Source organism: Corylus avellana, chromosome ca6 (assembly GCF_901000735.1).
Source record: "Corylus avellana chromosome ca6, CavTom2PMs-1.0".
Taxonomy (NCBI): domain Eukaryota; kingdom Viridiplantae; phylum Streptophyta; class Magnoliopsida; order Fagales; family Betulaceae; genus Corylus; species Corylus avellana.
Window position 1 is genome coordinate 30,179,732 of NC_081546.1, and position 17,070 is coordinate 30,196,801.

General features: G+C 38.6%; 1 protein-coding gene across 3 annotated transcripts in view; it reads left to right on the top strand.

Moving 5' to 3' along the window:
• Positions 1-17,070, top strand: part of LOC132184524 (membrane protein of ER body-like protein) — a 31,131-nt gene that overhangs the window by 13,175 nt on the left and 886 nt on the right. The window contains exons 2-7 of one of the 3 annotated variants that reach the window (XM_059598192.1): positions 7,259-7,894; positions 8,915-9,055; positions 12,031-12,375; positions 13,180-13,587; positions 14,019-14,237; positions 15,953-16,014. In XM_059598192.1, coding sequence (XP_059454175.1) covers positions 7,259-7,894; positions 8,915-9,055; positions 12,031-12,375; positions 13,180-13,587; positions 14,019-14,237; positions 15,953-16,014 — 1,811 coding nt within the window. The remainder of the gene's footprint in view (positions 1-7,258; positions 7,895-8,914; positions 9,056-12,030; positions 12,376-13,179; positions 13,588-14,018; positions 14,238-15,952; positions 16,015-17,070) is intronic. The other 2 variants (XM_059598194.1, XM_059598193.1) reach the window with 2 other exon arrangements.

Genomic DNA, 17,070 nt, shown 5'->3' on the forward strand with positions numbered 1-17,070 from the left:
CTAAAATTGGTATTTCAGATGAAGGGAAGACAGGGGAGTTGGTGCTGTTGTTCAACTCTATTGAAGCTTCTAGGATTCAGGGTGGTGCTGATTTGGGAGGCCTCTTTGCCTATGTTCCAGCCCCAACAGGATTAAAGGAGCTCAAGGATGGTGAGAGGGGCACGTTGGTGGATCATGAAGCTTAATATCGTAGCATGGAATGTGAGAGGGTTGAATGCCCTCAAAAAAAGGTTGCGTATTAGGGGTTTATTGAAAGAGTGGAAAGTAGATGTAGTATGTTTGATTGAGACGAAGATGGAGGATATTTCCCGAGAGGTGGTTCATAGTCTTTGGGGAGGCCAACACGTAGGATGGAAGTTTAAAGGGTCGAATGGTTTGTCGGGGGGGATGTTATTGATGTGGGATAGGAGGGTGGTGGAGTGTAAGGAGGAGTATGTGGGGCATTTCTCCTTGGCTTGCTCTTTTCAAAATGTGGAGGATAATTGGGAGTGGGCTTTTGGGGGGATTTATGGTCCGAATGAGGATGGGGAGAGAAGGGCTCTTTGGGAAGAGTTGGCTGGTTTGATGAATGTGTGGGAGGTTCCTTGGTGCTTTGGAGGGGATTTTAATATCGTTCGGTTCCCTAGTGAGCGCTCCAGTGTTTCTTACTATTCCACTGGCATGATGGATTTCTCGGATTTCATCTCAGAGAACAATTTGGTGGACATGCCTTTGATGGGGGGTCAATTTACGTGGTCTAATAATCAAGAAAATGAGAGCTGGTCTAGAATTGACCGTTTCTTGATTTCCTCGGATTGGGAAGATCATTACCCTGGAGTGTCACAAAGAAGACTTCAGCGCTTGATATCCGATCACTTCCCTTTATTATTGGATTGTGGGGCCCCTTGTGGAGGTAATAAGAGCTTTAAATTTCAAAATATGTGGCTTAAAGCTGAAGGCTTTGTTGATAAGGTTAGCTCTTGGTGGGGAACTTATTCATTTGAGGGTTTACCTAGTTTTGTGCTTGCAAAAAAATTGAAATCTCTCAAATTGGATTTGAAAAAGTGGAATGAGGAGGAGTTTGGGGACATTGGGAGAAAGAAAAAGGAGCTATTGGGAGGTATTCAGGTGTTGGATGAATTGGCAGAGGAAAGAGGGTTAGCACAGGAGGAAAAGGTCCGAAAGGTGGATATGGTGAAAGAATTGGAGAACACCTTGCTTTGTGAAGAAATCCATTGGCGTCAAAAATCGAGAACTTTGTGGCTCAAGGAGGGGGACCGCAATACTCGTTTTTTTCACAAGATGGCAAACTCTCACCGCAGGTACAATCGTGTGGAAGAGTTGCGTATTAATGGTGTTCTCTCCGATGATCCAGCTGAGGTAAAAGCTCACATTGTGAGTTATTATCAAAGCTTATACACGGAACAAAGCACGTGGCGACCTAGAATGGACAACCAGCCTTTTTTGTCCATAGATGAGGAGGATAATAGGTGGTTGGAAAGAGATTTTGAGGAAAAGGAAGTTGGGGAGGTGGTTAAAGGCATGGATGGTGATAAGGCTCCGGGTCCAGATGGTTTCTCCATGGCTTTTTTTCAAGCCTGCTGGGGTGTTGTCAAACATGATGTCATGGCGGTTTTTGCCGAGTTCCATCGTAGACGGCAATTGGTGAGGAGCTTGAATGCAACTTTTATTTCCTTGATCCCAAAAAAGGCAGATGCGGTGGAGATGAAGGATTTTCGGCCTATTAGTTTGGTGGGAGGGGTGTACAAAATTGTTTCTAAGGTTCTTGCTATTAGGATGAGAACTGTGTTGGGTAAGATCATATCATACTCTCAAAATGCTTTTATTGGGGGCCGCCAAATCCTAGATTCTGTCCTTATTGCAAATGAAAGTGTGGATAGTCGCATGAAGTCAGGGGTGCCCGGTGTTCTTTGCAAATTAGATTTGGAGAAGGCCTACGATCATGTGAACTGGGACTTTGTGTTGTATTTGCTGCGTAGGTGTGGGTTTGGTGAGAGGTGGAGGGCGTGGATGGAGTGGTGTATTACTTCGGTAAGATTTTCCATTCTTGTGAATGGTTCTCCGGAAGGCTTCTTTAATAGCTCAAGGGGAATTCGGCAAGGGGATCCCCTTTCTCCGTTACTTTTTGTGCTGGTTATGGAGGCCTTGAGTAAGATGGTGAATGTGTCGGTTGACCAAGGCTTTTTGACTGGTTTCTTCGGTGGGAAATAGGGGGTTATCGGAGTTAGTGGTTTCTCACTCTTTATTTGCTGATGACACATTGATTTTCTGTGAAGATTCTATCGAGCAAATCCGGTATGTGCGTCTCATTCTTCTATGTTTTGAAGCTGTGTCGGGTTTGAGAGTGAATCTTGGTAAATCTAAAATTGTGGCTATTGGTGAGGTGGAGAACATAGGGGTTTTAGCTAATATTCTTGGGTGTAGTGTTGCCGACTTGCCGATGAAGTATTTGGGTCTCCCTCTTGGGGCGGGGCATAAGGATAAGGTTATGTGGAATGATGTGATCGAAAAAATGGAGCGTCAGATGGCAGGTTGGAAGAGAATGTATCTCTCTAAAGGAGGCCGTTTAACTCTCATTAAGAGTACGCTCTCTAATCTTCCGACTTACTTTTTGTCTTTGTTTCCAATTCCTATAAGTGTAGCTAAAAGACTTGAGAAAGTATAAAGAGACTTCCTATGGGGAGGGATGGGAGAAGAGCATAAGCTACATCTTGTAAATTGGGATCAAGTCTGTCGTCCCCTTGGGTATGGTGGGCTTGGCATTCGTAAGTTGCATCATTTTAATCAAGCGCTTCTGGGTAAATGGCTTTGGAGATATGCTAATGAGAGTGAGGCTCTATGGTATAAGGTTATCAAAGCTAAATATGAAGATCAGGAGGGTGGTTGGTGCACAAAGGAGGTTTCGGGTTCCCATGGTGTGGGTTTATGGAAGCACATTAGGCAAGGTTGGAATTTTTTTGCCAAAGGTATTCATTATGAGGTGGGGGTGGGTTCAAAAGTTCGCTTTTGGCATGATATCTGGTGTGGGGACTCCTCTTTGAAGCATGCTTTCCCGTCTTTGTACAGCATAGCCAGACATAAAGAAGCTTGGGTGAAGGATAACTTTATTTGGAGGAATGGGGTTGTCGAATGGAATGTCATTTTTGTGAGGTCGGTTCAGGATTGGGAGATGGATTTGATTTCCTCCTTTCTTGACCGGTTGTATTCGTACAAGATATCCTTAGGTTCTATGGATTGTATTCGATGGTCTTCGTCTAAGAAAGGCAATTTCGAGGTTAAGTCCCTCTTCAAGGCCTTGTCCAAATGTGATCATGAATTGTTTCCTTGGAAGAGCATTTGGCGGACAAAGGTGCCATTGCGAGTGGCTTTTTTCGGGTGGACCGCGGCCTTAGGCAAAATTTTGACTCACGACATCCTGCGGAAGAGGAACATAGTGGTAGTGGAATGGTGTTGTATGTGCAAGAAGAATGGAGAGTCGGTTGATCATCTTCTTCTCCATTGCGAGATTGCAAGTGTTCTTTGGCATACTATTTTTGATCGGTTTGGGCTGTTTTGGGTCATGCCTTGCAAGGTGAGGGGCTTGTTCGAATGTTGGTGGTCAGGAGGAAGTTCTCGAAGCGCGGTAGTGTGGAAGATGATCCCTTTGTGTCTTATGTGGTGTATTTGGAATGAAAGGAATGCTAGATGCTTTGAAAACTCCACTAGGACTATAGAGGAATTGACTCATTTTTTCTTCTTTACTTTGTATTCCTGGACGGCCGCTTGGCTAGCTCCTATAGGAATTAGCTACTCTGATTTTCTTGTTCATTTTTCTCCCTCTTAGGCGCTCTCTTGTATACTTCCCGTGTATATGGGTTGCGCCCCTCTGCGCTCTTTTATATCATATTTACTTATCAAAAAAAAAAAGCTTGCAAGCAAAAACAAAACCTGGCGAACCATGAAACACATAGGAGTCCCACCATTGTTTCACTTGGGCCACAAAACCATCTGCTTTAAGCCACATGTTCTCATACTTAAACGGCCTCTTCCCTTTTGACACCTCCCCCATCTCAAGGAAGATTGGGAAATGATCCGAGCACAGGTGGGATAGCCTCTTTTGCTTAACCCCTAGGCACCAGGCCTCCAACTCCGGGAAAATAAGAAACCGATCAATCTTTGACCACAAGGGGGGGTCATTAGAAATTGACCAAGTATACAAACTCCTAATCAGGGGAAGATCCATGAGCCCCTGATCCGAAATGAAATTCGAGAATTCCATCATGGACGAGTCTAAATGAGCATCACCCGATCTTTCACTGGGAAAGCGAGTGACATTGAAATCACCCCCAATACATCAAGGCAAGCCCCACCAACTAATAACACCTGCTAACTCCTCCAATAGAAGCCTCCTGTCCTTATAGAGATTCAGACCATAAACCCCAGCAAAAGCCCAAACAGAATGGTCTCCACTGTTTTTAAAAGATACCGCCAAAGTGTAAGACCCCACGCAAACATCGACCTTCTCCACCACCCTATTGTCCCACATAATTAAAATACCACCCGAAGCCCCACTAGAATCCAAACAACACCAATCCACATGACTCCTCCCCCATAAACTACGGACTATACTGTGAGACATCTCCTGAATCTTGGTTTCCTGAAGACAGACAATATCAGCCTTCCAATCTCTGAGCATATTACTTACCCTCAGACATTTATCCTTCCTGTTCAGCCCTCTCACATTCTAAGAAAGAATATTTAACTTCATAATGTCACCACCTGCCCCCTCCCCTTCCTATTGCCACGACTTGAACTCGCCCCTTTAGTGTCATAGTTTGCAGAACACTCCAAATTCCTTATCTCCCTCTTACCCTTAGCCCCACTGCTCGTATTCAAGATCATATCATTATTCCTACGTTCCTCTTCCAAGAAGGTCAAAAGCGCAAGCAATTGTAACTTGTGACCTGTATATGAGATCCCCACAATCGGATAAATCTCATTAGCACACTGGATTACCCAATCCAAGTAACCCTTCACACCCCCAGCATTAGGCCCATACGATTTCAGGGGAGAAGGCATACTGACCTCACAAGAATCTGTGCATGCATCTCGAGCCTTAACCTCCCTGCCCACCTTCCCAACAGAATAATCAGCTATGTCTCTAGTGTCCTGCAACAAGCCTAGCCCCTCACAAGCCTCCAAACCTACCTGATACCCATCTCCCTGCGACCACGGCACTAGCTCATTAGCCTCGATCGGTGTAGGTACTAGACCTTCCTCCCCACTGACCTGCGACAACATCTTCGGCTGAATAGGAGACTCACTAGGCAAAACACGCAACCCCACACTGCCAGAACCCAATCCCGGCGCTGCCCCCATTGCCTCTGCGATCTGCACCCTCGGCGAAGACTTCTCTTTCAAAAACTGGGCCGGGCATGCCGAACCTTGGGCCAACAAACCCTTCAACGACACACTCTAGGGAGCACCGGCATGCTCTGAAGACTTCTCCCCGTCAGAATGGGCTTTGGAGCACTCCACGCGATTATCCAAGACTTTGACAGGGCCACTCAGGGCTACCGGCGATAACGCCAGCGAGAGCATAGGACCACTGGCCAAAACTCTCGACCCCGCCTCTCCAGAACCCAGAATTGACGCTGACCCCACTGTCCTAGCAAGGGGTATCACCGGCGAAGCCTTTACCTTTGATGATTGAGACGAACCTGCTGGACCTAAGGCCAACAGAGACTTCGTCGGCGTACTTTGCGTCTCTTCGGTGGTACCCAACACAACCTCCCTGTTGGAGTGTTCTCCAGGAAACTCCTCCCAGTTAACAGCGTCATCGACCGGACCAACCACGGCTACCGGCGACCTCGCCACCAAAGGCTCCGATGACGTCCCCATTAATATGGAAAATATATATTGGATAACTTTCTTGATTAATCCGAAATAATCATTTTTATTGGTACAATTGATTGCTTCTTTGACTGATACGAGATAGCAAGATGAGGCCGCATACTTTGTTTAGCTAACTTTTCATATCATCATCATGGTAGATATTCTATATGCCAGCATCATTTAGAGTTGAGTTGTTAGATATTGAATTAATGGCATTAAAATATCTTAAAAGAAAAGATCAAAACAAAAATGTCAAGAGTAAGGCATAATATTTGAAGAATATTTTGAAAATAAAGATCAGCAAAAGAATGGAAAGAATCAAGTATAATATTTGAAGATTATTTCTTTGTCTCCAAGTTTAGGGATATTTTTGTATATTTATATTTTCTTTTTCTCCAAGTATTTTGTTTGGAGAATACTAAAAATCTAGCCTATATAAAGGCTCTGTTATTTTTCAATTTAGTTTGAGGCATCAATAAAATTTGAGTCTTTTGGAGTGATTCTTTGTTTGCGACTAGGGTCTTTCTTTCCGTTATTTTCTCTTCGTGAATTCCCTTTTTAGCCTTCAATTCTTAACTTATGTTGTTATCATACGCTATCAAAACAATCGTAAGCTGCCCGGACACTATCATTTTATTTAATTAAACTAGTGCATATGATCATCTAACATTGGCTACAATGCCTGAGTGAAGCTTTGCCTCCCCCATTAGATCGACTTGGACCATGTTTCGTTTATGGTACTGAAGTGGCTAGTACCATATTGTTTCAGGCTGTTGTTTCATGAGCATACAAGTTTAGTAGTGGCCAGAAAGTAATTATGTAAGTATTAAAGTTTCCAGTGTCTCTGTCTAGATAATATACTTCTTATCTTAATTATTTACGTTTGGTAATGCACTTATAACTAAAAATTTAGAAAAATTGCTAGATGCAGGAAAATCATTAGTTTTCCTTTTGTTACTGCCTGCAATGAAATTTATTAAATACCCGTGTTTTCATGGATAAGTTCCACATATCACTTTGTGACGGACATATACATTTTAAGCACAAGAGTTTAATATGAAGATGTAGAAAATGAGCTTTACTAAATCTAGGATGGTAACTATTATTACTTTTGCTTTTTGCAAGTTTGAGAATTTCCCAAATCAATTACTACTTAATTTTACTTAACCCCCCAAGAGTTTTCATATTTGACAGATTCCTTTTAATATGCTTGGGATAAAGTTTACATGTGGTTGACCCCAATTAGTTGGTGGTGCCTACCCCTAAAGCTGACACCAATTTAATTAAGGCTCTGCAGTTGATTTGACTTTTTTATTACGATTGTTTGAATTCAATTGTGCTGAACAGTTTGGTAATGAAATGCTAATCTGCTGCATGCTTCCAGGTACTGATCCAACTCATGAAGTTTCTGGAATCAGAAACACTGGTCATGAATGTTCTATTTTCTGGACAAAACTGGGTGATGAAGAATTATATTCCACAGTAGAAAACTCTAACATTCCAAAGGGCACAGGAACTGAAGTCAATTCTCACTATGGAGAAAATTTTGATGATCGCACCTTCTCTGGTTCGCGTCTATTACCTGTAGAGAAGTCCTCTGAAGTACAAAGTACAAGTGTTAAACTTATTAATAATGAAGCTAGAGTTGAAGTAGGTGTTGACTTAGCTGGAAAAATTGAAGGGCAAGTGATAGATTTAGATGTTGAGGCAGTATTAGAGAGGCAAGAGACACATGATTTGTACTGTCCTAATTGTAATTCTTGTATTACCAGAAGGATTATCCTTCGTAAAAGAAAAAGGAAAGTTCGAAATTTGCACCTTAAAGCAAAGCGTGATAAATATGAAATGGTACTTGGCTCTGAGTCAGTTACTAATCCCATAAATGCGGCGAATCAAGGTGATGATACCGGTAATACTTTTTCAAGTGGTAGCCCAACAAATGCAGATGAAGGTTACACTGCTGATAGAGAAGTGGATATATTCAGATGTTTATCGTGTTTCACCATTTTTATTCCTTCAGGTAATATTTACCTATATCTTTTTCAAACTTTATTTGTACCAAAATGCAGAGTTTGATATTAACTTTAGAACAATGGTTTCTGTAAGGATGGTGATATTAAACCCTACATGCTTTATTTATGTAGCATTGAAACTTATGGAGATCAATTAACTTCAATACACTATATCACCAGCAAATCATGATACTGTATAATGAGCATCAACTGTGTTTTGTCTGGTAATAACATTACTTTTGAGTTTTAATATAAATTTTTCTCAAGCCTGAAATCTTTTCTTCAACAGGTTAGAACCACATATGCTAAGTGACACCGAAACTCCTCAGTTTTAGGATAAATTGCATTTTCCCACCCTCAATATAGGTTCATTTGTAATGTTTCTCTAAAATTTAGATTTGAGCAATCAACTTCCTAAACCCCGTGATTACTTGCAATGTTCCCCCACTGTTAAAAGTTCTGCAATTTTGCCATAATAAAAGTTTAGGGGGACATTGCAATTGATCCTATAGTTTATAGTGGGAAAGTGCAATTTACCAATACAAAGTATATTTGAGGCTAAATGAGTGTGGTGCAAAAGCATGGGTGTCAATATGAATGTCTGTATCCAACGCTATTCATGTAAATTGTACCATTTTCTAGGTCCTTTAAAGCCCATTGGTGTACTTCTTTCCAGTTGTGCATTTGCTCAATATCTGCAAACTGAATCAGTAAACTATTATTATAATTTTCATCATGTAATAGCAACATTATAAAATGAATTAAAAAAAAAAAAAAAAAAAAAAGCAGAAAGGAAGAGTTTTAAATCTCTTTGATTTAGTAATCTATGTAGAAATTTCAGCATGATCCTGGAGTTCCCAAGGTTGAGGTGTGTGCGCATGCCATGTTCATGTCATGTGTTTCCTAATCCAACATCTTGTAGTTGGCATAGAATGAAGTTTCCTATTTCAGCATATCTTGAATGCTGTGTACTGTCAAAGCCTTATTATTGTATTGCAAGCTTCACAATTTCGTTAATATATTAGCAGGAGATGGATTTAATCTGTTTCAAAATTTTCGAGATAGTCGTGGGAAGGAAAATGTGCAGAATCCTCGAAAGATAACTGCATCCAGCACAAATTGGTTCTTCTCCCTTTTTGCATCAAATAAGGGGAAAATGGCTACTGAAGGTAGTATATTGTGCAGCCTTGTACATTCAACTCATTTTAGCAATGATCGTTTTCATGACAGATTGTTATTTAAAAATTTTGGGTTTTGTTAGCTGGTTTGCATTGCAAAAGAAAAGCTTTCATTACTTCTTGAACTGAAAATTTGGGAAAGTTGCTTGATGCTTCAATTGAAAGCTCCATTTAATCTTTTCTATGCTTTTAACTGCTATGTAATATAAGGTTGATTCTCTTATATTTGCTTTGTGTACTTGGGTTGTGCCCCTTGGACTTTTAATAAATTTTCTTTACTTAGAAAAAAAGGGCAGGGTTGGTGTTGCATCTATAGCATAATTTGACATAAAGTAAATTTGCTTTACCTGGGAAGTCGTCTCTGAACAAAGCAAGAAGCCTTTTTGATCCAATTATAGGTGTCCATGGTAATTTAGTAGGCCATTAGTATTTTATTTTACAATATGTTTAGGTTTTCTTTTTAACTTTCTAGGGTTGAGTAATTTTTTAATTCAGTATTTGCTGGTTGTGGGCCATAGTTGCATTCTACAGCTTTTTGTTTATTATTAGTTGCATCCAATTTAGTTTATAGGTTTTATGTGGCCTCTAGCTTAGTTTAATTTCTTAAAGGTTTCCGATTTCCTATTTAGGTTACTACGCCCATTGGGAAATTAATGTTTTAAAGCTGTGATGGTTATGATCCCATCAGAACTCCACAGTTAATCTCTTGAGAAGTCTAGTTTGGAGGAACCAAAAGCGGACAATATTGTATGTCAATGGAGTGGAGTGTTACAATAGCGTAGATATAGCTAGTGCATTTCTTTGCATCGTTACAGCCATCCTTAAAAAATAAAATAAAGAAAAGATGTAAATTGTAATAACTTGGCCATAGTTTTATAACGTTAAAACGCTTTTAGAGTTTTTTACATGGTTATCTCCTATGGCCAATATTGATTTCTTTCTTATGCTATCTCGTCTTTCTATTTTTTAAATGATTGTAGCAATGGAACAACATGGATAACATATTTTCTTTTTTTATAAGTAATGTGATATAAATCAAAAGCGCAGAGGGGCGCAACCCATTTACACGGGAAGTAAAAAAGAGAGCGCCTAAAAAGGAGAGAAATGAAAGAGAAAATCAGAAAAACTAATCTCTAATGGAGCTAGCCAAGCGGCCGTCCAAGAGTAAAGAGTAAAGAAGAAAAAATGGGTCAATTCCTCTATAATCCTAGTGGAATTTTCAAAACATCTAGCATTTCTTTCAATCCATATACACCACATAAGACACAGAGGGATCATCTTCCACACAACTGCACTTCGGGATCGTCCTCCCGACCACCAACTATCGAACAAGTCCCTCACCCTGCAAGGCATGACCCAATGCAATCCAAACCGAATAAAGATCGACTGCCAAAGAACACTCGCGAGCTCATGGTGGAGAAGAAGATGATCGACTGTCTCTTCGGATTTCTTGCACATACAACACCACTCCATAACCACTATGTTCCTCTTACGCAAATTATCATGAGTCAAGATTTTGTCTAGAGCTGCTGTCCACCCAAAAAAAGCCACTCTCAACATGGATAACATATTCCTTGAGGATATTCTCATTCTTTATTTGATATTTATTTTCGGTATATTTTTATTTTTACTCTGAAGAAGAATAATATGAAATCAATGTAGTCACCAATTCCTCTCACTTGTTTTTCTCTCATGAAACATCATGAGAAGGAATTAGAGCCTTTAAGGAATTAATAAGAGAAATTGATGTAGCGTGGCGTAGTTGGTTCACAAAAACAACTAGAATATAAATTAAATGATTAAATTTATCTCTTCCTATTAGCTTAAGCTTTTAGGATAAGTGATGATTTAACATGGTATCAGAGTTAGAGGTTATGAATTTGAACCTTGACTCTACAATTTACCCCTCCTCTTTCCATTTCAATTAAATATTTTACGTATTGGGCCTCACTTATTAAGGGGGAGTTTGACCCCACATGTGAGGAAAAGTATTAGAATATAAACCAAATGATTAAATTTATCTTTTCCTTGCAACTTAAGCTTTTAGAATAAGTGGGATGATTTAACACAACAAACACAAGAATCCAAATTCTTCCCAAAACCAGGAGTCAATTAAGGATTTGAGGTAGGATAGAAAAGAAACCACTCCCAAAGTGTTTCCCATTGATAACTTATCGAAAATACATCATAAAGTGAGGCTTTGGACGGCCATAATATATATTTATACTACCTAGACTCCTAAACTTAAGAAAACACTTAAATAAAGTCAGTTTACAAAAATTCGTCGCAACTTGTTTGAACGTGTAAGTGTCTTGTTCGAACCTGACTAGGGTTTCATCATATCACCTGAATTCTCAATTCACTTAGTGGCTCATTTGAACCCAACTTTGAATGAGTTATCGAACGAGGTCTTCACTTTTGTGAAGACCTCGTTTGAACTCAACTTTAGAGAAGTTATGGAACGAACTATTAGGCCAACTCATTGTAAAGCTCGTTCGAACATAAACTACGGACGAGCTATTCTGTCCAGCCTTTCAGTATTTTCTTTACTGACCGTTTTGACTTCGTAAACTTTGAAAGTAGCAAAACTTGATGAAACACGACTTTCTAGCCCTTTGAATGAGCTTTCTAATGGCACCAAGTATGCCCTCATCCAATGTCAGAATCACAAGATATGAGCCTTTTATTATAGGTGGTATGATGGAAAACTGCCCTGCATCAAAAGTTCTCTCGAATGAGATGTAGTTGAGATGATTCACACTGAGATATTATGAAAAATGCCTTAAAGTGATTCTTGTTTATGTGTTTGCATGATATATATTATTTGATCCATATCCTTTGAAAGAATTGGCTCTCCAACATGGTTTTGTGTCTATTTGTTTGTTAAATCTTCAGTGTATCCCAGGACTTGCCTCATCACATGCAACACTCGTAATAAATCGGTGTTATTGATCCTTACCTTGCAGAAGGTAACAATATTAAGTCTCAGCATGGTGGACTAAAGTCTCTGGTTCCTTCAGCTGGGGAGTCCTTGATGCTTGAGAAATCACAGATAAAAATAGAGCACAGATCCAATGTGGCATTGGGGAATGAACCACTGGGTGATCAGAAATGTCTTGCTTCTTCATTTGATGGTGCTTCATGTGTCCAATCATCCTGTAGCATAGGGCTTGCAGATGATGTGGCAACTGAATTGTGGGAAGTTAGAAAGGATGTTGTAGATTCGTCAACACCAGAAGACATACCACTTGGAAATTTGTCGACCACTGTTGAAGAAAAATTAGATGATTCAATAGAGAAAAGGAAAGCAGGTATGCATGAGATTTAGGGATAAACCAAGAGCCCCTCAATTTTTGGGAAAAGATTGTTTCCAATAACATATCTGATCCAACAAAAGATGCACACTTATCTCTGCATCACATTGTGATACAACTGCATTGCTTTTCTGAAATTTCAATGAGATGATCCTATTTTCAATGAGATGATGCTATATGCTTCTGATGTTTTTCATTAATTATACTAAATGGAAATGCTTTGCCCACCCCTACCTGAGGAGGAGTACTCTGACTCCTACTCCTAGGGTAACTTAGGCACTCATCCTCCTCCTCCGTCAAATTATCCTTGAAAAAAATTAAAAGAGCCCCTTGGGTGAATCATATATTGCTGAGGGAGGACATATAGATGGTTTATACGTGCCTAAGTTACCCTAGGAGTTAGAATACTCTTTTAGGGGTAGACTTAGATGTGGGCCTCATTCTCCCTCTCCTTCTCAAATTATCATAGAAGAAAATAGTTATGGTGAAGATAATTAAGAACAAAGTTCATGTGCTTGTATATGCATGCATTTGCTCGTATGTGGAGGTTTATATTCTTATGATATAACACTTGATAGATCTCTATGCTACTTTCAGAGGGTTGTGGGCAATAGCTTAGTGGGCATGGATACCAAATGCAGAAGCCTATTTTTAATAGGTTTATGTTGCAAACCTTTTTTTGGGGTCTGTATGGCCTCCACTTTTACAGCCAGATCTATTTTATATTATTATTTGTTTCTCCATTTTTTGTTGTGAAAACATGAACTTCACCATTCTTATTAGTTTTGCCTGTAATGTTAGATAATATGCCACCCCAGCTCAGAAGAGACCATCCAACAATACTAGTTGCTAGAAGGAAACTTGTTTACTCTGGAAAACATGCCGAAGATGCCTCTCTAAATCCTCAAAAAGATGGAGATGAGTTTCTTGTTCATTCAATTCCTTGGTCGCTGACGCCTGAGCAATCACATAAAGAGATAGACCATAAATCCAATATTGCACAAAACTGTCACGCCTCATTGGTACAGGGTGCTCTGTCACCTTGTCAATCACTTAGGAATGAAGTACATAAAAATGATGCAACTACTGAACTCCATGAGACTGGAATAGATACTGTGGTTTCATCAACAAAAGGAGGCACACTGCTGCAGAAAGAGGAAAGCAATGTCATAGAGAAATTAGATTACGCTGACAGAAAGAACGAGTCAGGTATTTGCAAGACTTCATATGAAACTAATATGTAGACTACCTTACAATTGTGGAAATAATAAGTTCTATGATTTTCATTTCCTAAATTATCATTTCATCACACTAGTGTTTTGCATTTCATTTTTTGAATTATAGATGAATAATACAAGCAAATGTGTTTGGGTTTTATCTTTCAGTGCCAGATTTTTTGTGCTTCGAATGTTTTTTTCGCCTGCCATGGGTGACCAATCCCTGGTTATGCTGGGGGTTCTGCTTGATGTGTGTGTGTGTATTTTTTTTTAACTCATTCTTTTAATTTTCAATGCTTCACGTATAAGTATGTTTATTATTTACTCTAATGCGTAGTTGAAATTTACCCTTATTGCAAATTATGTTCCTACAGTATGTCTCTCTTGCTAGCTTCTTGTGCAATTGAAGTGTTTATCATGCAGGGGAGAACGTGATAGTGATTGTTGAAGCAGAGCCAGTTGAACCTGCAGCATCTCAGAGGGCACAAAATACTGCTGCTCCAGTAGGAGCTGAGATGTTGCATCAAAGTGGTGAAGACCATGAATGGGATATTTTAAAAAGCATCGTCTATGGTGGTTTAATTGAATCAATCACAAGTCTAGGTGTTGTGTCATCTGCAGCTGGTGCTGGTGCTGCTCCAAGTAAGTGTTCTACCTCCCCTCCCAATCCTTTTTAGGTTACTTTTCTTTAGAAAGTGTTCTACCCCCGCTCCCAATCCTTTTTGGGTTACTTTTCTTTTGTACATACAGATCAATTGATTGGATGACTAAAATTAGTTTTGTACCACATGAATTGTAATCTTTCCTGTGGTTGAAGATGCTTGTAAAATGTTTTCCTTTAGGTACGTTATGATTGAGTTCCTTTTTGTAGTTGACCATAATGGCTTATCTGAAGCATTTTACAGATTAAATTTTGGGAATTTGACTCATGATGTTGCATCCATATACATATAATGTTAGAAAAAAGTCTGTGTGTGTGTAACATAAATAAAATTATATCACTTATTAGTATACTAGCTTATAACCCGCGCTATGTGCAAGTTATTAATATTATTATTAACCTTTAAACTTGAACCTATACTTTTATATTAAAGCTATATTTACATTCATATACATATTATTTTGTTGAATTATATATAATTGTTGAATGCATATTATTCTAACTAACTATATTATTGGCATGTCAACTTATATAAGCGTTATAATAATTTATTAATGATTTGATATTCTTTTTATCATTTAATCTGTATCATTAATATACCATGAATAATTACAATTTAGCCATTTGAGCTTGCCACTTGTCACCATTTTAACTGCCCTAAAATGCCACTTTCAACAATTTAGGCAACCTAGGGCTTCATTCTTTGAGGTTCCTACTTTAATATATCATATTAGATTAGATTAGTAGATTATGTTCGTTAATATATTTTTCGTAAATGCTAACCAAGTGACGGGTTTAATACTTTAATATGCCACCTGTGACCTGGTGAACTTCATGGAATATCATCTTATGCTCCTGTGTTACGCAATTTGAAACCTTGTGCAGTTTCGATATCTGTGAAAGGGACAAGTATCTTTTAGGTTCTAGTCCTTTAAAAAATTACTCTATATGATTGGTTTCTTTGTTTTATTTTTACTTCAAGTTGGAGGCATCATTGTCTTTGACTTCTGGGCCTAGCGTATATGATCATTGATTCCATAAACATTACAAAATTTGATGATTCTAGGGTTAAATACATTTAACCCCCTTCTGATTTAACAGCTTTATTTTTTTTCACCTAGGTTTCAATTTATATCATAGATGACACCTCATTTATAGCTAAAAACAAAGATGATACGTCCGTCCATAAATTGACGAAAATCCACGTCAATGCCCTTAAAAAACTGACACGTCCCTATACCTCATTAATTAAAAAAAAAAAAAATTGAAAAATTGAAAACTAAAATTATTAAAACATTAAATAATTTTTTTTAAAAAAAAAAATGAAAAAAAAAGAGTGGCCGAAGCCAACCCCCAACTTGCGAAATGGGGGGTGACCAAAACCAGCCCCAACAGCCTTGGGGGTTGCTCGGTCACCCCAAACCAGCTGGTTTAGGAACACCTGTGGGTTTTTTAAGGGCATTGAAGTGGATTTCTGTCAATTTATGGCAGAAGTTGGACGGAAGTATGATTTCCATTTTTAGCCATAAGTGAGGTACCATCTACAATGCAAATAGAAACTTAGGTTGAGAAAAATAGAGTCGTTAAACCATAGGAGACAAAAAGGTATTTAACCCTAGTAATTATGTAGAAATTTACGTACATGTTTTGGACATTGACATCAAGTTACAAATTTGTTGATATTGTTTTAATGCAGTAATTGTTTTTGCATTGGGAGTGGCAAATTTGATTAGCGGACTTATCATCATTGGTCATAATGTGAGTATATTCCCACATTCCACTTCTCAATAGTGAGCATAATGTTGAATTTCACAATTAGAGTTCTACACTATGCATTTAAATTACTTTTGTTATTGAAGTTGCTAATGTTCATTGCAAGAGGAGCATTGCTCTAGAATATTGTATAGACCAGCATATGAATAATATGCTCTGAATGGGGAAAAGAATATTTCAAGAAAAAATTACTTAGGTAGTTAAACAAGTTAATGAGGTCAGCTATTCTTGGATTGTACAAATCCTGTAAGGATTCCGTGTGCTAAAAGTATCCATTCTAGTTAAAAACCTGGATGCCGCATGGAGCCAGATAAATCTAGGGACCTACAAGTAGGTTGCATATATCAGCACACATGCCTACAAAAATTGTTTTTGGACTTCATATTATTTTGTTATCAGTTATAATTATTTGTATAAATTTCTCTTTTATATTTTCCTAGTGGAGTCGAGTTGTTTCTCTAGTAGATTCCAAATCTTGTTGGGATATTGAGTTAACATGCTTAACACTTCAGCCCTGCCCTTCACCTTCTACCGTGTGAAAAATAGGTAACCAAACATGTACCAAAGTAGCCAAACATGCCTTAAGGGTCGCTCATGAAGAGCTAGCCATGACTAGCCAATTGGTAGGAGCTAAATAGTAGAAGGTGCTCTAGGAGTTAAAATTTTATTTAAAAAAAATCTGTATGCGGTTTGGGTGACACTAATTACCTAATTACCTAAATGTCCCAATATATATAATCAGACAGGATAGAAACACTTGTAGGACTTAAGTTCTATTGACGGAGTGCATCACAAATTCTTAAGTTTTGAAACTCTTTTCATGATCTACAATATGGACCATGCTGATAGATTGTCTATCAAGTGGCTATTACTATTGTTGGGCATCACATATTGTCACACTCTTATTATTATTTATTAATTTTCTTTAGTAGCTAGAGCCTAATATTATGTAATGATTGCTGATGCATATCATAATACAATTAGGCATCATCCAACCCTTGAGGTGATGTGCTAGATCAGTCACTACTCGTACAAAGTACC